Genomic DNA, 22,113 nt, shown 5'->3' with positions numbered 1-22,113 from the left:
AGGCAGGCTCTATTTTTTAAAATGCTACCCGAGCAGTTAAAAGAAAACAAAGTCAACTATTCCTTTACAGAGTCCCTACCAGATCTCGCATAACTTTCAATTTTTCATCTTAAGGTTACATTACTGGCTCTGTCTTTCCTGGGAAATATATTCCACACAGGAGCCCTACACACATCCTGTAGGATTTCAGCCTCAAGCGGATCCACCTCACAGGGACTGGTAACATGAGTGTATTTTCATCCTGTCAAAACGGAGGTGACTGTAAATCTGCTGAGGTCACACAGCCACAGTGAACTTTTTTTTCCTTTTTTTTTTTGAGGAATCAGTAATCCAGAAAGCATGGTGAAATTACAGATCCAAATCTCCATTTTACATGACCTTCATGGTAAGGGGGAGAAGAAACTGCTTCATATGGCTTGGAAAATTAAGCTATTTATGGAGCTACCACTAGTTAGTGAAACTACTATTTTTTTTCTAATGAAAATTCATCATGTATTATTTGATTATTTTCTCTTCCCTGTTTTAAATGCACTCCACCCTTCCTACTCTATTACTTTGTCTTTTGAATAAATTCTAAGAATGTTGGAATAATTAGCTTTTTCATTCAAAGTAACAGATAACTGAAATTATGCTGTCCTTGTGCATTATTAAAAACAACAGTAACCAGGTATATACAAAAGCCACAGAATATTCAATATCATCTTTAATATTCTTCTTCATAACCTTAATAGACATTTATCCATGATTAATGAGGCTTTTAGTAGCTACTGCTGTCACAGCTTGGGTAACACCACCTCCAATGAATATCCTAAAGGAAGGGTCTTACTGCAAGTGTCGAGTGACAACTGTGAAGTAGCAGGCTGCCATGCACTTTCTGACAAGAGAACAAAATCCAAAATAAAACAAAACCGTCTTAAGGAATTTGAAACTATTCAAAAAGCAGGACATGGGAACAGACTGCAGCAAGGCATATTTTATATTACAGATTGACTAACAAGGTTTTTTAAGGGTTTCTAATGTGATCCCACTCCCATGCTATGGCAAACGAATAACTTAAGTTCTTAGATATAAACACGTGGATGAGTAATGTAATTTCTAATTACATCAAGAACTTATGATGCAGACACAGCACTACAGATGTCATATCAGAGATTTGAGTCTAGAGCCCTGAAACATACAAAAAAAGAAAAAAATGCAGAAGAACAAAAAAATCCCCACAAAATTTTCTGCTATGGCAACTCAGCTAGGTCAATCTTTTTACTTAGTGAATAAAAGCCCACAGTGATTTTACTACTGTATTTAGGTATCTCCAAACAGAAACATTCCCAGGCCTGGCATGGCAGTTGGATTCACCAAGGGTAAATCATGCTTGACCAACCTGACTGCCTGCTGTGATGAAATGACTGTGAATATATGACCAGTTGGTGCAATCTTCCTTGAATTTAAGCACAGTATTCCTGTATCCAAGCGGGGATTTTACCCTGTATATGAGTGGACTACTAGATGTGTGAAAAATTATCCAGAATGTTGGGCTCAAATAGAGGGGGCACTCATTCATGGTGCGTCTGCAAGTCCATGTCTTCCCTGTCCTTGGACGTTTTCAAGACACTGTTGAATCCAGGCCTAAAAAATGTTGCCTGATTCCAAAATCCACATTGATTTGAGCAAGAGTTTAATTAGAGAACTCTTGAGGTCCCTCCCACACTGAATAATTAAATGAACCTATGACGATACCAGGTATTGATGATTTCTTTAATTTGGTGGAGAAAAGTCTAACAAGAATCATTTACTCAAAACTAAAACTAGATGTACGGAAAAGAAAATTTCTAGCCCTGTGATTAACAAAAGAAACAAGCGCCAGGAGGCAGAGACGATTCTACATTTGTGATGCTTTCAAATCAAGACACAATGCTGTTGTGAGGCATTTTCTACTCAGTCCACAATCAATCACAGAATGATGCAATTGTTTATGATGGAAAAGGCCTTTATGACCATTGAGTCCATTAGCCCAGCACTGCCATGTCCACCACTAAACTGAACCCCCAGAATCAGTTTTATGATTCAAGTATTCACAAATATGATTTCAAAATCTACTTCCCATGAATATTAAAATGTTCCTAAGTGCCACATATACACATATTTTAAACATCTCCAGGGGTGGTCACCCAAACACTTTCCTGGGTAGCCTGTTCTAATGTTTGTCAACCCCTTCCATTAAGAAATTTTTCCCAATATCCAATCTAAACCTCCTGTGGGGCAACCTGAGGCCATTTCCTCTTGTTCTACTGCTTGTTACTTGGGAGAAGAAAGCCACCCCCACCTCACTACAACATTCACAGAGAGCTCAAACATGAGTAAATTGTGGGGACCACTGTGGAGAAAAAAAACCCAAGAAGTCATGTAGAACTTCAAAATGGCATTAACTTTTTGTCTTAATATCTATACACTAAGGAAAATGTGAGCTGTTATTTGCCTAAATAAGTAATCAATCTTAGTTTTTTAACCAAGAAAATAATCCCCATCCAAAACTAAGAAAAAAGAAAACAGACACAAAAAAAAAGAACTGATAGTTCTGCACATAATTTCCAGTCCTTTTCCAGTGCAAGGCTTTGTAATAGGTAATGGGCTTTGTTCCCTAGCTTGCATTTAAGATTAATTCACAGTGAGAGCTTTAAGTCACTTCAAATACCCCGTAGCACTGAATTTCAAGATTTGTATTGAGTTCTCTGTAAAAACAAAGGATTCTACTCACAGGGGAATTTAAAACATCGTGGCATTACCAACTGTGGACACAATTAAAATAGTCATTACGATAAAGCAGCATAATATTCTTCTAAAAGCAAAAAAGTGAGGCCTGCATTTGCTCAGCTTTTAAAAATCAAACAAAATCAGTACTGTTCTGCCTGCCAGATCATTATTTTTAAGTATGCAGCTAGCACCCCTCGTATTTCCAATTTAACATGAATCCCACAAGTGTTTCGTTCTAGAATGAGCTCATGGAGTTACTGCACATTAAGGTAGAATTTTAAGTATTTGAATAAATTTGCATAATCAAATATTTGTACATGGAATATAACTAATTCAGAATCGTATGCAACACACAGAGAAAATCTTTACATACTCTTACTTGTGATTTAACATGGAAACCTCTTTTGTTTCCAAACACGGCACTGATTTGTCAGCCAAGAATACATGAAAGAAGCTTGACATTTTAAACAATGCCTTTTTAAAATTATCAGACTGTAAAGTAGTGACTGAACAGTTTTACAAAGTTGGAACACCTTTCCTCATGCTAATGCAACTACAAAGGCTGAACAACTTTTTTTTACTCTTGCCAAAATAACAGACCTGTTGTCCAATATAAAATGCTTCACCTCCACAATAAACAAAACAAACAAATTTTAAAAAGTTACAAAGTAGGAAAGAGCAGGAGAGCCAGAATCCTTGATCCTCCCCTAACTGAAGTATTACTGTTGAACGTCTGTAAGGCCAGGAAAGAAACTTCACCAGACAGGTAATTTAAAAGACAAAGTAGTGATTATTCCCTGTCTCGTTATAAAAAGTGCTCATTACATAGCTGTAAGTCAATGTACCTATAAGCTGGAGGATTTCCATCTAAAAAAAGAAGGGGACAGAAAGATATTCCAACTAAAACAATCCACTGTCAGGTGGATGTGGATCCAAACTACTTTTATGCAAAGAAACCTTATATAGATATGCATTGATTTTCTGTGTTCAGCGTATCTGAAATGAGATGCTAAAAATCTTACAGGGCATAGGATAGACCTACTTTTAAAAATCAGAAAATACAGAGAAAGATTAGTGGACTGGGCAGGGGGGGAGTTGTTGCACATTTTCAAAGTTCAAAGATGAGTGGAAAACCAAGTAATTGTGGCCAGTAATTAACTGAGCATCCTCAGTATCGAGAACATGGTAAGGAAGGCCTTTTGTTGAAATCTGCACTTTGGGAACTATTTCATATGCAAGCCAAACAAAATTTATTTAAATAAAACCAATAATGACTAATCTACATTTGTCTGCCCAGCTACAAATCATCCGATACCCCACCACCCTCCCCTCAGCCATTATTCCTCTCCTACCTTCAAAACTCCCAGCAAACAGATAAATCCACGTAATTGCTGGGACAAAAAGGATGGTCAGAGAGGCAGCCAGGAATTTCCGTCGCCCTCTGCAGATTCCCAGCATTCTCTCAGGAGTGCAGAATCCCAACCCAAGGCTGTTCCTATGTCGGAAGCAAATAGTCCACAGCCTCCCACATATTACTCCCTGAAAAGGAAAGGAAAAAATATTTCAACAGTTTATCACTCTACAGAAAGTTATAGACTATGCCAGTGTTTCAAAAGACTTAAAAAACAGGGCTAAATAAGGGCTGCTGCAATTGCAAGGTGGTACCCATTTCAAAATTATCCACAACTACTTAATAATAAAGCAAGTTTTAGAAGTCAAATTAAGACAGTAAGTCAATAAAGCACATCATATCACCTAAATACACACTAAGCTCCACCTCACCAAGAGATGTCAGCTTTATTTATTTATTTTTATTTGTCCTCATTTTACTTTACAGGAACTCTGAGATCTTTGATGCCCATGTGTGTTGGGGTCCCATGGCAGATAAGAGAAAGCCACCCACATTCCTTCACCAGCTCTCAAAGAGCAGAAGTCACACCACTGCATCAGCGATGCATTGCAATTGGTCATGAACTCAAGAGAGTGAACCAAGGGAACCAAAAAAAGGAAAGCTGAAGTTTAGGGGTAGAGAGATGTTACTGAAATTACCCACTTTGCACACCAAAAAGCAATGCTGATGAGCTGCTGTGTAAAAGAGGAGAAGAGAAAGTGCAAAATGGGCAAGGAAATACTCATATCCACATAGGGTATATCAGGAGCTTTCAGACTGTATGCCATGAGAAAAATTGACTCTACTGAATAACACAGTTTTTTATTAGGAAAAAAAAAAATCTGATCCTAATTTGAAATAATTGTTCTGCATTTCAGAGCGGCCAAGAAAAAAATATATGATGATTTTTATTCACAGGAAAACAAATATTCCCACACCAGTGCAGGCATGCAGAGCATAAAAATTATGTTTCATTTTGATAGCATGTTTTTTTGAAAGGGAAGGAAAGGCTAGTAGCAGACAAGTTAGAAAAGGAAAGAGAAGTATTCAGTCCATGCAAATCTACTTCAGGTTTTCTGTGAAAGGGCTTAGGTTTTTCAATTCTAAGAACAGCGTAGTCTACAAGAACGGTAGGGAAAGAAAGAGACTCTGGTAGTACAAGGTGTTTAATAACGGTGCCCTTTGACTTATGCTTCAACCAGCAGTCGAGCTGATACAAGCAATGTATCATTTCTACAGTGACACGTTAACAATGAGAGTGTCTTAGCTCTACAACTCCATATATATTGCAGCAAAAATCAATTCTGAAATTAAATTACAGCAAAAATGAGAATGTAGACAAGAGAAATAGGTTCAGACAAAAAGTCTCTTTCTTGTGCTGGAAATACCTGGCTGCAATAATCAGGCAAACTTACAGCTGTTCCTTGAACATTCAATAGAGTCCACTTTACTACACTACAGTTTAAGAGCCATGATAGTACTCTGACCTTGGAACTGATAAAATGGACTATAATTTGTCCAGAGCCAGCACAAAAAGCATTCCATTGTGTCAGCTTTTCAAGGCAATGAATGCCTCACCACTGAGATTTTGCACAAAATATGTGGGCAGACTTAATATTACAACTGTGGTATTAGAGTCACTCTGTGTTAGACGGAGACACACATTTGGTAGATAAATTGTGGAAAGCTCTTATCTTTACTCACTGTATTTGGATAATGATTACATTTCATTTCTTTTCCTTATAGCACATAGCTTGTACAACTCTGAAGAGAGTCCTTTACGTGCCTACTTGACAAACACTGATAATTTTCCAGGCTTCTGTGTTTATAAGCATGTATATTATAAAATGCACAGAAACACTTATTTTAAGTAGGAATTCCTTTTTTTCCTTAAATGTACTGGCATGTGCCACTGATGTCAGTCTGTGCAAAGAAAAATAAACCTCTGAAAATATACACTCTCAGGCACATTCATTGGCAAATAGCCACATTTTGCACTGAAACACGCACTGGCTGGACACTGCTCCTATCAAAGACACCTGTAAAACTTACAGGTAACAAATTAGGAGTCAACACCACAGTTTCTGAAATCAAACTGTTACAAGTGTGCTGATACAAATTTCCAGGGCAAGGACATACAGACTCTGAGTTACAGCGCTGCTAGTAGATTAATTCATCCTGGGGTGGCGTATTTAAGAAATAATTTGATTTTTCCTATACATTCTTTTAAATATCCATGCAAGTTAAGTTTCTGAACAGGTTAATATGGAGGATGGAATCCAGCTTTTCTGCTCTATGAACATAAATTACTCTAACAAATCAAAAAGGTATAAGGCACAACACCAGTTCAGCTGCAAAGGAAAGACAGAAATGTGGCAAATTCAGTTTTCTACAAATTGTCATCCTTCAGCGAAATCATTTTGCACATTCATGCGCATCTTTTATCTAACTAGAAAAACATTTGGGAAAATCCTAAATAGACAAGTTAGCTTATGATGGATCACCCTAGGAAATGTTAAGATACATCTTTTAACAGTGCTTTAAAAGAGCCATATAGCCACTTTAAATCACACTTCTACAATATCCCCACCTTCCCAAAAATGTGAATAGCTTCCCTTGGGTCCTAAATATTCATTTTTCGTGTATAAAAACACAGCCCCTGCTGAGTACTTTTTTTCGAAGTAGACGATGCATCATGTGCAACCCTTACACAAGCGATTACATAAAAGGTCCATGAATGGTAATGAAGATCCTTGGCTTACAGGAAGAGATTTGGACTCAATCATGTATTCACTATTGGCTTTACTCAGAAACAATGTTACCTAATATACCACTGTCAAATAAATTGAAAGAAGACATTGCAGCTCTTTTGACTTGATTTTCTTTTCAACAGTGCCAGATTGACATCCACCACGGAAGGAAAGGGATTTGACACTGGCTGGATCAAGGGCTGAGCACAAAACACAGTTGCACATTTCTGCCATATGAGCCTGCAAATACCTTTCAGAATTCTCCTACAGACTCCACCACTCCTCAGTAGGACTGCCACAGTCCCACTGAATCAGACTGTCACCTGCCTAAAAGCTCCTCAAAAGCAGTTTCATGGTACAAGCTAAAACTGAAGCTACTTCAGATGTGACATTGCTAGGCACATTGATCTTTTCAGTAAAATGGTTCACTTCATTTGCACAAAGCCATGCAGTGCTCCTCCTGACAGTTTTCAGTCTCAACAGCTATGCTAACTGAACACCTGTACCCAGAAACACACGGCATGAAACATATCAGAAACTGTAAAACAAAGCATGAAGGAATAACCCAGCCAATTTAACCACAGCATCCAGGTGTGGTATTCTGATGAAAAAACAGCCAGTGGTTGCTCCTTTCCTGTTGCTCAATGTTAGCATTTTTAGATCTGAGCCACAAAAAGCATCTGCAACTTTATCAATCCTTATTGCGTTTATCTCAAAGCAAGGGAGACCAAAATTGGACCCAGAGAGAAAGGGAGCATTTATGTTTGCAGTTTCAAACACAGTCTCAGCTACACCCCTCCAGCCACAATCAGATTTTCTGCTTGAGCCACAGATACTAAAAAGTGCATGCATTGCAAGATATTGTTCTATCTTCCTCTTTAATTGTGCTCCAAGAGCACCATATAATCATATTTTAGAAATATGATTCAGTAAATACTACCAACAAAAGCTAGCTGCATGTACATCATATGCATTATGCCTTGCTGTCAGTGTGCCAGGTGCTCTACACTTCTAGGACACACCAGTTCAGGATTTATAAAACCTACTGCACAGAAGCAGCTCCACAGACTGTGCTGTGACCAGGGGCCAGCTCACCCCTCCCAGGCTGCTGCTAACCATGTTCCAAAAGCCTTGGACAATGCCAGCGTGCAGGGTCACAGTGGGAACTAAAATTATTTGGGGTTCTCATTACTAAGACTTACTCATGACTTTCCCACTGGACCAGAATGACCTTTCTTACCTTCACGTATAGTCAAGCACTTCCATTAACTACACTAACTTACCAGAGGGGTTTCTTTGTTTTAAATTGTGGATTATCTCCTCAGCTAAGCATGAAGCAGCTAACCAGTATGAGCAGCACATATATTAAAGTATGTAACACAACACTAATCACATTGGTATTCAGTTTCTATATATTTATTTCTTTTAATTACGGCATGAGAACTCGACTATGTCAGACATTCAGCAGGAGTTCTGTGAAACAATGGAAGTAATTATGAAAACAAAAATCAAACACAATTAACTAGATTTAACTGCTCTACTATAAAAAGCTTTTCTAACTGCTTCAAACATTTCCTTGCATTTGTTACAGTTAATCTTTTCCCAGTAATCTTCCATTTGTTTTCAGAGCCACTGGAAATAAATATATACAGTTAAAGCTGTTTACACAGCAATACTGTGCCATGGCTTTGTTGTGTTTTTAAAATTAATGTTATCTAATTCTTTTTGCTCTTGCAGTCTCTCTGCTCTCTTTCTGCACACTTGCAGTCACAGAGTCAATGAACAATTTCTGCTGCAAAGCTTTTCCCTTGACTCTATATCAATGTGGCATTCATCCCTCATGGGAAATTTTTCAGATTTATGTCAAAAACATAAATAACAAAGTAAAAAAGCAGTATCTTATGCAGTATTTTTCTGGGTTTTTTCACATGTTGGTAATGAGGGTTTATAATGAGTTTACTCCTTGACAGATTTTATCTTGCAGCTTTGCAGTCTTCCCATTATGGGAGCCGGTTGTCATGTGACATGGTAATATTAAAGTTTGGCACCATAAAGGCAGGGTGCAGAGTAAACTCAATATGAAAAAATTAAATGATAAATCTTTATTTAATTAAACATTTCTCTGTTAATTTTCATGGTTTAAGCCCAGACAGGAACTAAATACAACACAGCCACTTGCTCCCCACACATCCTTCCAAAAGAATGGGGAGGAGAATCAGAAAAGGGGAAAACTCATGGGATGCGACAAGAACAGCCTAATAATTCAAATTAGGTATAACATTATTATTATAAACACCATTATTATTACATCAACAGCAACAGTAACTGTAATGAAAAGGAGACAGAGAAAGGAATAAAACCCAAGAAAAAGCACATGATGCCCAATACAGTTGCTCACTGCCTGCTGACCAATGCCCAGCCCATTCCCAAGCAGCAGCCAGCCCCTTCCAGATAACTCTCCCAGTTTGTATACTGGGCATGCTGTCATATGTATGGAAGATCTCTGGCCTTTGGGTCAGCTGTCCTGGCCATGCTTCCTCCTGGCTTCTTGTGCAGCTCTCATTGGCAGAGCATGGGAAACTGAAAAAACATTTTATTTGAATAAGTATGACTTAGCAACAGCCAAAATATCAGGGTGTTATCAACATTATTCTCATATACAAAACACAGCACTGTTCCAGCTACTAAGAAGAAAATTAACTCTATTCCAGTCAAAACCAGGATAGTGAATATATTCCACTTCTCAACGTTTTAGAAGAGAAACAGCATATCAGCATATTGAAAGAAAATGCCATCTCTTCTCTCATCAATCTCTTCTTCTTCCACCCAGAAGAAATTAATGCAGAAACAAATCTAAGGCCCCTTTTGTTCCCACACTCCAAATTTCCTTGGCACTGGAGAACCTCAAAATCAGACTTCTTAATCCTACAGTACCATGACTTTAAAGAAGTGAAGCCACTTTAAAGTAAAAGATTACAGCAGAGTTCCAAACGCTACCAAATGCACTCTTTCTCAACTAGTTACAAGGAAGCAGTCCTATCTGTAAGAGAGAAAATAGCCACTAAGTTGACAGCACAAATGAGTTCTGCCTTGGAACCGTGCTAACTGCTCTGAGGGCACACAGGATTGACATCTTTTATATCTTCACTCAGTACATGCTGTGGCTTAAGGAAAATTCTATTAGTGCCTTGTTAATCAAAGTTTTCTAGAAGGTTCCAGCTGTAAGAAACACCACCACAGGAATGAAATGTCTCTCGACAGTAGTCACAGACAGAGAGAAGCAAATAAATAACATGCTTTCACATTTTTCTGCTTTCATTTCCATGTACCACTTTATGCATGTACATATATATATTTACATATGCACTTGTAATGGTATTCTTTTTTTCTTTCAAGCATACACTTTCATTCAAAAGAATGAAAGCCTGCAACTTCCAAAATTATTACTAAGGAATAAAACAATCTAAGATTAACAGGATAAGAATATTTTCCTAAGTCTCCAATCAAATGTCACTGTTAATATGAGGGGGGGGAAAATGCAATCAGTTGAGAACAAAGAGAAGCAACAAAATACAATCATGTCAGAAAGATTTATCTTACCTGTAACATTTCATTTGCAACCAAAGAATTATACTTACTTTTAAAGCAGCTACTGACCTCTTTTCTCTCAAGGAGTTCTCCAAACCCCATCTTTATTCCACTTTCTCAGCTATATGGGCATACAGCATCAGTATTTCCTGACTCCCCATCTCATCTAAGGACTCAGCACAACTCAAAGAAAGTGAAATAGAGCCTGGCTTGGTTTGTGTATGGCAGAATTCTAACAAGGCCCTACATACACCTATTAGGAGTACCTTAGAATTTGAGATTCCAATGCCCCTGAATTATGAACATACTGGAGACCATGACCAGCCATCAGGATCACATACCTGTGGATACAGGACCTGGCAACAGAAAAGCAGCTCTCCTTCAATCGCAGTCTAGACTCAGGCCACAGCATTACTACATGTATGAATTCCAGACTTACAAAAAGGACATAGCTTTCCAAATCCAAGCATCTCTACCTAAAGTAGTGGCAGAAGGCAATTAAGAAAAAAAAATCAAACCAAAAATAGGTAATATGCTATCTGTTTTAATCTCAAAGAAAACATCAGTTTGTTGGTGCATCACTGCTCTGCCAACCTCTACACCAGAGCCTCCTTCAACTGCATAATCAGAGAGACAAGCCATGAGTTTTGTCCATCCACCTTGTGCACATACAGCCACATAGAAAAGAAAATGCTCTTTAAAACAGGAGTAGGGCACTATGTGCATCACACATAACCCTTCTCTGCAATTTTTATGCTAATACTTGCTTCTCAGCTGAAGTTCTTGGATGCTTGTTCAAAAGCAGTGTTTACCTCCATTAGAATCCACTATGTATAAAGCTGCTCTAACAAGGAAATTGATTAAAGATTCATTAGAAAGTTTTGCTCATGAGAGAACAATTTTTTTCTTGAACTGTTCCTCCCTGACAAAAAAAAAAAAAATCCATCTCTCTATGAAGCAAAGTCCTACTATAAAAAATTCTAAAAAGCATGACAAAACCCCCCCTAACTTTTATTTTACTGCATAGATCTCAAACTACAAGTTTGTTTTACATGAGAATTTATAACATGCTTACATATTCATAGCATGTTTACAGCAGCTACTTACTTGGCAGATGGAAGTAAAAGCTGGCATCATACTTATAAACTGATCTTTATTAAATATTTATATTAAATTAGGCAAATTAATTTTTTTTAAAAATAAAGGAAGAGAGAAATGGGCCCAGGTGGCTCTCTCCTCAATCCTGACAGTAAGAAGGAAGGAAATGAGAAGTGCATAGATTCCATGGGTCAAAAATTTCCTATTTGAATAATTAAGAACCACCAAATAGGTAATGAAGTGTAGTGTATGGAAATATGTGACCATAAAGCAGAAGACAAATCTTGCTACAATCACAGTGCTGCTTTACCAAGCACACTACAGAGTCTCAATCGCTCTTTGATGCTACTATAGAACATAAAATAGCAGCAAGAATTGTTAGCAACCCTTTGTTTGTAAGTTTCCTGCAGAAATCCCTGTGTTTCAAGGTCCAATATTTACTATTTCTTAAATATTATACCATCCAAGTGGGCTATAAGCATCTTTTATTTCAGTAGGCTTTCTGAAGGCTGAGTGGGTTCTCTATGAATTAATGGGAAAAGTTCTTACACTCCACACTCCATTTTACCTGACAGAAAAACAAAGCTCTTGCAGAATAATTTGGTGCCAGACACTTTAAGTAGGAAAGGCAGCTGTGGATTTACGTTGTTTCACATAGGACACGTTCTTGAACACTGGAACACAACTTGAGACACTGGAATTTATAAACAGGGATGTCTCATGGCTTTGTATTCAGTAAAGCACAGATCTATATGGGTATTAGACAATGACACAGGAGTTCCAATTACAAAAGGGCCATGAAAGGTGTTACCAAAGCTAAACAAAGCTGTAGAAACCAGCCTCAAGAGGAGATCCTGGCAAAAATACTTTCTAAAGAATCCAAATTTTCCATGTGTGGAGTCAGCATTTCAATAGAATCATAGAAAAGTTCAGGTTGGAAGGGACCCCTAGAGGTCATTTAGTCCAATCCTCTACAAAGCAGGTTGAATAATGCTCCTTCAAACCAATGTATTGTTTGCAGAGCTCTTTACTCTTCATTTAAAAACTACTGTCTGAGGGAGGGTGGTTTGCCTGGAAAAAAGGGCAGTGGACTCTGTGCTCCTATGTTCTCTCTATTTCCAGAAATGACAATGATTTTCACAAAACATTTCATTATATCTCTGTGTGAAAACTTCACTGTTTGTAATTTCTACTGATCTCATTATCATCACCATTGTTTTTGGAAGTTCCTATAATTCTGCAATTAGATGAAGGTACAGAAATAATAAATATAAAATATTTAGTAAGTCTCTTAAAAAGAAAATTAATACAGTGAAAAGAATTACCTTATTCAAATGCACATAATTAACAAATCCACGTTAAATCTGATTATAATTCATAATTTTCAGGGCAAAGGGGAGGCTGCCAGACCCTTTCTAATGAAATAAAAAGAAGATAAAGATGATGTTGAGGATCATGAAAGGATGTAGAGGAATGTAAAGGCATGGCCATGTTACATAAGACAAAAGCATGCTTTGCACTGGCTGGTGGAGATAAGGAGAGAGACAGAGGATGAACACCACTTATTCTCTCTCCTACCTGCTTCTATATTCCAGTATCTTTTAAGACAATTTGACTCTTTCTGTGTCTGGCAATCATTAAGAGAGCAGAAGTTAAGCTACCCTGTAGGACTTCAATAGCAAGTCTCATGAGAGCAGGACAAAGACTGGGTAAGAGTCTCAGAAGAATTTAGATGAAAGAGATCTTAACTCTCAAGTCTAAGATTGTTGTCAACTGGATGAAAGTATTTCACCCAAGTGAAACAGTCAAGCAGAAATGACTGAAAGTTTTATTATGAATATTCACAGCTGCAAAGCAAATGCTGAAAGACTCTTCAGCTTTCTATACTGAAGTTTGATTCCTGGAACATTCCCCATATTAGATCTTTATAGTTTAAAACCAAGAAATCCTTAAATATGTCTTTATACAAAAAAACTTAAGAATACGCATATATAAATATTACTTAAACTGATACCAAAGCCAAAACAATACTTTTGAAATACATTTTTTAAGAAGTTAGTCTAAGCAATGGAGCTGCAGTTAAACTAATCCCATGAGTACCAATATTTTAAAAACTTGGCTCCCCTGCTCGTTCCAGATCTGTGATTTGCTAAGGTTCTCCACGTATCCCTTAGTTCCTGGGCTTCCTTTCAGGGTGAGACAGGGAGGTTCTTCTGACACAACAGCAGGAGAATTTTTGAACAGCATTTCCCACAGGGGCTATTCCCTACAGACAGCATAGATAAGATTGCTCCGGGTGCACTGTAACACTCCCCCAGTACTGCCTCAGCAGGTTTGCTGCCTTCAGGCACTGCCATTGTGAAATACAACACACCCCCCTCTGCATCATGACGTGACTTGGGTGAGCTGTGGCAGTTTCTGTGGATCATACAAAGACACAAAAATAGCGCTCCCTTGGGATCCAAGCAGAGGATGTTACACAATGCAGATGCAGGCAGTCTGTCCCACAGGGGCCAGGCCCTCACACCTCTTGGCCTGCAAACCAGGACACCTTCTCGAGGCAATGCCTTTTGCAGTACAACTCTCATAGTTATAATGTCAGTTTTGTTACCTACAGATGGTCTACTCTATTCGTGTATCACGAGCATTACATTATCTGTTGCCATAACACTACAGGACACAGGGACACAATATTTTGAATCTATGGGCCATGTAAACTGCAGATTAAACGATCATAAAGTAAATGAGGTCAATTCAGTTATAACTGTACAGAGACTGGGATCACAATACTGACCCCAAGGCCAATGCTTCACCATCAAGATGAGCTATACCTCAATATGTACTGCAACAGAGAGCAGTAACCACTACAGATCACTGACTGCACTTTCAGCAGAGCAGCTTTCTCACTTGCTCAAGGGAACCTGTCAGTGAGACAGCATGAAAATATAATGGTTGGGAAAACAATTCCAGCACACTTCTAAAAATAAAACTTTTTGAAACTTTTTATGTTGCTAGGAGATGCAAAAATATAGGACAGAACAATGCAGTTATTTGAAGAGCAAGAAAAGTAGTCCAGAGTTTTATTATTATTATTATTATTAGCTAATGTGATGCAGACAGATAGGTTGGTTTTGACAACAAATTACATAATACTGTTTTTCCAAAATTCACCCACAGCTATGAGGACATAGTTTGGTAGGACAAATTTTGTTTATTGCCAAGCTTCTATTAACTACTTTTTCAATTGATGAAGAAGATTTTTTTGAAAAAGACTAAAAAGGGCTTGGATGCCTTTGGATTTTTGGCTGCTGTGGATGAGACCTATGGATATAGAAAATACGTGCAGTGATTATGTGTTTTATTACAGAGCTGAAAGAGAAGGTAAATCCTTTATTTCTAACAATGAAACTGCATTGAGAATATTTGAACAAATTAAATGGTCCAAATTTTTAAAAGCTGTCATCATTTGCAGAACATAGTACTAATGTTAAGTCTGGGATGCACAAGTTAATAGAAAACTAGAGTATTTTTTTCACCACTAATTCCTGGGAAAATATGAGCTGCACATATTTTACAGGCAACTCAGAATTTGGTATTGAAGTCCTGAAGTTCAACTTTCAATTATTTCTCCTCATTTGCCACAAAAGGTTCAAAATTGTAAAACTCATTTTGTTTGACTTGTTTTATGGAAATGTCAAGGTATACCTTGTGGTGACTACATTTGTTATACTGTGCTACTGAGAGACACTTAAAATGTATTTAGTTATTAGAAGGAGCTCTGGTACATAAAGTGAAGCCAGCCCAAAAGTATGCTTTGAGTGTGTTAAGAATGACAAGGCTGGAAATTTCAACAGTAAGGCTGCTGAAACACCTCTTCTATAACATGTTAAAATGCCCTGTGCAGTCTTCAGACATTTACTGGCATTTAGACATAATTTTGTAGTTAAAGGGTAAATTATGTTCTAAGTGGTTGATTCTTTGGCCACAACTTTTAAAATTATTTATCTAACAAAAAAAGCCCCATAAAAGCAGGAAAAAAAAAAAAAAAAAAAAAAGAAAAATGCTTGTGCCAATAACAAGCATTACCTCCAAAATGCATACCCATTGGCTTTGTATTTCAATGTCATAAAGCAAGATGATCTACATTTGATTCAATTTCTCTAAAAGAAAATATTCTTTTAAAAGGAAAACAGATTTATTCCTGAAAGGGTTCAACTTGATGAAATACTTATATGGATGTTCATTGTTTGTATTTTGTACAGTTTATGTACTCTCTTATTGAATAAAGTCTCACATTTGCAAACTTGTAATATATATTAGTTTCTAGCTCACATACAGCAGTTGGAAGAATACTTTACTTTTTTAAACAGACTTTGAGAGATTAAAGAAACCAGTTAGTATTTATTGATATGGCTGACCTTAAACTTACAGCATCTCTACTGCCAAAGACTTTTACAAACTGATTTTGAGAGACAGTGAAATATACTGAAAGCAACAATGAGCACCATTTTAAATGAGAAAATGAAGCTGTAGATTACTGGATAGCAGGGTTAATGACTACTAAAAAGTTGTACAGTGAAAAATATGCTAAAGAAAATGGTGTTCCTGTAAAATGTCCCCTAAACTAAGGTAATATATCTTCTTTCTGCCTAAGTGGCCATTTCAACAACATGCATTAGCAGCCTGACAACCTTGGGTGTCTCAGAACTGAACAGAGTTCCCATCAGCTGTGGATGGGAAGAAGGGACTGCTCTTCTCATTTTCTTAAACAGTACCTTCAGATTGGAAAGCTTTGAAAGCTAGTATCTCAAATCATTTCTGCAACTACAATAACATGAACTTTTCCTTTTTAAAGAAAATGCTGTAGTTTTATTAGAACTTCAAGAACTGATCTTGAAACAAAATGTCACCTCCTCCTGGCTTCTGAGAAAATCAGAGGGGTTAGCACTACTGTTGGAGGCATCACTGGAAATGCATAGATCTGCTGGGCACGAGTGCCAACCATTACTTGATACTGATTTCATTTCAGGCTCTTATCATGCAGCTTTTGGAATTTCTGAGTCCGATTCAGGCAGAACGCATCTGCTGCATATAAGTGACTTTCAAACCACATACTATGCTGACAAAATGTTTATAAACTCTAACAAACAGATGCCTGGAGTAGTTTGTAACCAATCAAGGTAGAGGTTCTTGAATATTTTAACTATTGAGAAGACCTTACCAATTATACACATACAGATGAGAATATATGTTAAGACATTTACAGATGAATATTATAAACCAGTTCTATGAAGTAAAGCAAAATGGTAAAGGTTGACTCATGTCTTCTTAGTGTCTAAAAACACTTTGGAAGAAGCAATGTTGAATTGCAACACAGCTTGAGGTATTTTTTTGTCACCTTCAAAGCTATATTCCATGATATGATCAAACACTGTATGTGTCATTCTTCTAATACTTAAAGTGATAGCAAATAATTGCATGAAAGAATTTGGGGGAAAACTGCCTTTTGAACAAAAACAAACACAGGGGTTTATCAGCTGAAAAACTATGAAACACTACAACAGTTCTTTTGAAGAATATTTTACTACTTTTGATGCTAAAATACTTGAGCAGTAGAAATAGAATTGTTTTAGCTGTTCTCATCCCTCCTTTGAGGTTCTCAAATTTTCTAGTATTTCCAACATTCCTGTAACATATATTGATATAAAGATTCCTGGATCTTTAAATTAAATGCCATAATATTTAAATATCTTTGGGTTTCCTTGCGTCTTAAAGGTAAAAAATTTAGGAGTTTGAGGAAAATTCATTACCCAGCAAGTCAATGGTAAAGTTAAGAAAAGAAGCCAAAGAGCCCAACTGCAGTGAAAATCTCATCTAAGCAAGACCTCAATCCTCATTAATATTTTACCACAGTAGCTCAATATATTGTCTAAGTGCCACTAACAAAGATTAATGAATGAGATCTACACATTTCGTGTATTTTTTAAGTTTTTTTTTCTTATAACATGGTGGATTTTCTGTTTAGTTTTTATTGCCATCTGTGAGGTTAGAGATATTGGATAAGAACATCTAAAATTGTTTTGCTACATCAGGAATATAAATGACTTGGAGGTATAAAAATTCTAAAGTTTATGGGGGAAAAAGTTCAATCTGCATGCTAATAGCAGTAATATTATCAATTGAAACCCTACAGCTACCATGACATATGTCTCACAAATTCAACCTCTATTCCTTTTGGTGAATCAATGTGGAAAAACACAGGGAAGCAGGCAGTTTCAGCTACAGCTGAGAAATAATTCAATAAGTCATTTTACATCAGCATTCTAATTCAGAGGAGGAACACTTTCATCCCTTCTGACACAATCTCCCCAAGCATTCCTTCTCATGCTAGACTGAGCTACATGACTGAGGAGTCTGAGAGGGGACAGACTGGATACCCTTAGGATGGGAAAAAAACCAGAAGATACATTCCAGAGGGTATGCTAAAGGATGCTCAGCTGCTGGAACAAGACTGCAACTAGACCACTGTAAAAACCTTGAATGAATGCAGCCTGTGTATCTGGTCCTCTGCACTATTTCACTCTACAAACCCACTCCTGCTGGGCCTCAGCAATTGTTAACATGGACAAATCTGTACCACATCAAGCTGCAGAAAATGCTGAAGCCACACCAAATAAGAGGTAAAGTGGAAAAGAACAGTTTCATATAGCTGTATTAATGAGGAACAAGTCACAAGCTGTGGAGCTGTCAGAAAAATCAACAGCTGTGATCAAATGCAAGTTTTTTCTTCATCTAAAAATTAGGCTATAAAAGAATTCCCTTTTTTATCATCCCAGTCATAACCTGTCTTGGGCTGAAACAGAACAGCTCAGCTAATTAGATACTTGATAAAGATAGCTTATTTGGGGCATTTTCCTGCGTTTGCATTTACAGCAGGCAAAGGAGGCAAATTACTTACTTAGCATCAACACTTTTCCACTTCAAACCTAAAATTCTAGACCAGTTAATTCCTCAAAGGTAGCAACGAACGAGACACATTCCAACTCCCAGTACTTCAAAGAAACTTTTAAACTGAGACATACAGAAATTACCCAGGCTGCTGCCGCCGTCCTAAACGCTTCCAAGCAAACACCGAGTTTTTTCCAGGCAGGAGGGTGACACACCGAGATGACACCCGCGATGCTGCCCTCCTAGAGGTTTTGAGCGTGTAGGCGAGCCGCAGCAGGAGGGAGCAGACCGAAGGCAGCCGTGCCACGGCAGCAGGCGGCGGGACGCGCTGCGGGCAGGAGCGACAATCGCGACAATCCATTCCCCGCAGCCAGGGTAAGGAACACCGCAGCTGCGGGACGCACACAGCAGCCAGGCCGTGGGGAAATCGCCCACCGAATGCTAGAAGCGAGCGCCTGGCTTACCCACGTAGTGCAAACAAAAGTAATACTGTGCAAACAGAACTTAGTCACAGTCAAAATGGCAACATTTTTACATTTTTCCTCTTCCCAGCGCAGAAACTCCTTCTTGTGCGACTAAGCCTATGGAGCGCAGCATAGGAGGATCATATCCAATAAGTGATGTGCAAACAGAGCAAGTCCTTGTCCCTACAGACCTTCAGTCTAAAAGCATCCAGACAAAAAAATACTCTGCTCTTCCATAGTGCAGCATAACAAGGCAGACTGAGGTGCCTTGTCTGTTATCAGCCTAAACCTGAAACGTGACCTTAAAAATGGATTCCAAAGGTGAAGTTCACCACCATAACTGCAAATTATTCCTCTTTAAAAGCATTATTACCACAGAGCCATGCATGCTCTTTTCCATTTCACCACCTAAGAGAACCTATCTGCTCAGACTCTCTCACTCATCAACAAATTATAAAGCAACACAGTTGGACATCACACACATTCTAAAATTAACAATTAAGAAAGCCCCTCAATTCTCCTTTAGGGCTTTTTGCATCTAATTTTTTTTAAGACATGATTATTTTTTGGGGATGAATTTTTTTTAGGAAGTTCTCAGTGTCAAACTTCAACAGTCACTAGTTTTGTTTTCTTCAAACATTTTAAAACAAAAGAAATTGTAAGGATTATTTCCAGAAATCTGTTTTGCAGTCCTATAACTTGGCATGTGCCCAGTATTTAGTGTTGAATTACAGCTCTGGAAAATAAATGAAACATCATTTCCAAAAGAAATGGCATTTTTCACAGCAGTTTATAAATGTATTGAGGGATAAATTCCATTTTTAACAAACCAGTCAGAACTGATCTCACACAGGAAACTCCAACACAATCTTTAAAAAAGAAAAGAAAAAAAAAGACAGAAAACACTTGCAAAACAGTTCTGCATGATGCTACTCAAAAAGCAAATAAAGTATGCTCTTCCTGGGGGCTGACAGGGCTCAGGGCCACTGGTCAGACACCATCCAGCCTAGGGACCATGAAGGTCTCACCTTTTCCTGTCCATCCCTACTCAGTGTTACCTAAGAACCCAATGCAGACCTAGATTTTGCCTACCCTTTCCACTGACAATGCACATTCTTACTGTATTTAAAAACTGGCATTACAATAATCATCTTGTTCTTTCATTCCAAGCTTCCATGGGTTGTTTTAATTTAACACTGGCCACCTTGTGCACATGCACAGGAACACAAGCAGGTGTCTCGTGCTACGTGCACAAAGAATTTAGAGAACTAACCTGAAACAATTTGGGTTTACATTTCTGCTTTACAGACAGGGAAGTGGATGCTCCTTTGTACGAGTTGTGGGGCTGATTTTCACAATCTAGACTTTAGGAAAAACCACACATTTTCTTGTTTAGTTAACAGTATTGTGGTTTTAAGGCACAGCGCCAGAGCTGTACATGGGACTGCGGTCACAGAGGGGAAAAAGCAGTCTCATAGGGGAGCTATGCACAATAATAAACACTTGAGCTAACATCACTTCTCCTGGGACCGCATTTGACTTTGCTCTGCAGAGAATCAGAAAAAGGGAGGTTACAGCCTGAATAGGTGTTTTGCAAACAAAACACAAGAAAAAGCTTAGCACATTTCCATACCCAAATAGGATGACAGCAAAAGCAAAAAGGACACCAACAAAGCTGACAGGAATGCCTTTACAAGGTGCTGCCAAGTAAAAAAAATAAATTTCTGTAATGCTCACATATTGCCAACAATCATTGCTTCCCTTGATACCTGGCAACTGCAAAACAGGGACACCTCCTTCCAAACATGCTTAGTTCATAGTTTTCCCACACTCACACTAAAGCCTGACACGACAATTATTAGTTTAGACCTCCAAAATTCTCACATTTAGACAGCATGAAAATCTTATCAGAACCTGTGGGAGCATCATTATCCTCCAAATTCTTCACAGATGGAAAGCAGTGGCTGAGAGATATCCTACTGCTTTTTAGGAAGGCAGCAAAAAAATCAAAATGCAAAACAAAGAAATAGAAGATGGAAGCCTAGACCCAAATAATGGACAACAGACTATTAGTTATTTTTTGAAGACAATCTTCTCATTAACCTTTATCAAATCCTTAAAAGATAATACCTTAAAAAAGGCCCATTGACTTTTTTGTCATGATTTAGCTTTGCAGAAATGGAAGGTAACAATCATTGTTTAGGGAAAAAAAGAACTATTTTTACAAAGGCTTTTTTGAGGATCTAGAGGCCAATAATGTAGGAAGTCCAAAAATAAATAAATTTTCAAGTATGCTTTGCCATTGTGGGAAGTCTTCCATTTAATAAATCCACTTCTGTAAAGACTGAAGAAGACACGCCTGCACAGAGTAAAGATATCCAAATCTAGGCCCCCTTTTCCATAAAACATTGGAGCAAATGACCTTTTCAGCCCTTCCTAACCTGGACTCTTCTCTGATTTTATGAAAAAAATGCTCATTTTGTATTAAAGGTCACAAGTTCTAGATTTAGAGACTTTCAAGGAAGTTATATGCACTCAAAACAAGGTCTTACAAAGTCTCAAATTCAGAAATAAAATTAATACAGATAGAATTAGCAACTAGTTTCATATATGTAGGTTTTAAGAAGTTATGACCTACATTATAATGCAAAAATAAGCCCCAGAATGGAAAGGTCAAGTCACCCCTTCGGTTGCTAAAAAGAAGACAGGGCTTGTAGAAGTATTAAAAATATCTTTTACCATTTTATTTTAATTTTAGTGGGGTTTTTTTACACATTACTTTGAATCATCTTCATATTGTTTGGCAAATACCAAGATTTTGGAAAGGAAATGAAAGACCTTTTCTCCATCTGAGCTCAAATAAAAGCAAGGTTGCTTCATCACTCACTAGCTGTGATCTTAGTCCTGGAAAAGCAAGAGCTAATCATAATATACAAGAATCTGTAAAAAGGAAAGACACAAAATCTGCAATCACTCATATATATTAGCAAGAAACAAAAATCTTCTATAAAAGATTAGCTGTTACTGCAGAATAGGTATTCTGACTCACGTTTCTATCACTGATAATGCCTCTTAGGAAAATAAATAAACATTTCCCAACCTCTTCACAGAAGCAATTTCTCCCATA

The 22,113-nt window shown here is 37.6% G+C and overlaps 1 protein-coding gene across 2 annotated transcripts in view; it reads right to left on the bottom strand.

The window, feature by feature from the left end:
* Window positions 1-22,113, bottom strand: part of LARGE1 (LARGE xylosyl- and glucuronyltransferase 1) — a 276,230-nt gene that overhangs the window by 190,963 nt on the left and 63,154 nt on the right. For both annotated transcript variants that reach the window (XM_064702500.1, XM_064702499.1), the window contains one exon: window positions 4,101-4,287. In XM_064702500.1, the coding sequence (XP_064558570.1) occupies window positions 4,101-4,206 (106 nt within the window). In that variant the 5' untranslated portion in view covers window positions 4,207-4,287. The remainder of the gene's footprint in view (window positions 1-4,100; window positions 4,288-22,113) is intronic.

The sequence above is a fragment of the Zonotrichia leucophrys genome, chromosome 1A (assembly GCF_028769735.1).
Source record: "Zonotrichia leucophrys gambelii isolate GWCS_2022_RI chromosome 1A, RI_Zleu_2.0, whole genome shotgun sequence".
In the NCBI taxonomy this organism is placed as follows: Eukaryota; Metazoa; Chordata; class Aves; order Passeriformes; family Passerellidae; genus Zonotrichia; species Zonotrichia leucophrys.
Note: the sequence above shows the minus strand (reverse complement) of the source record. Positions and strands in the feature narration are given on the sequence as shown.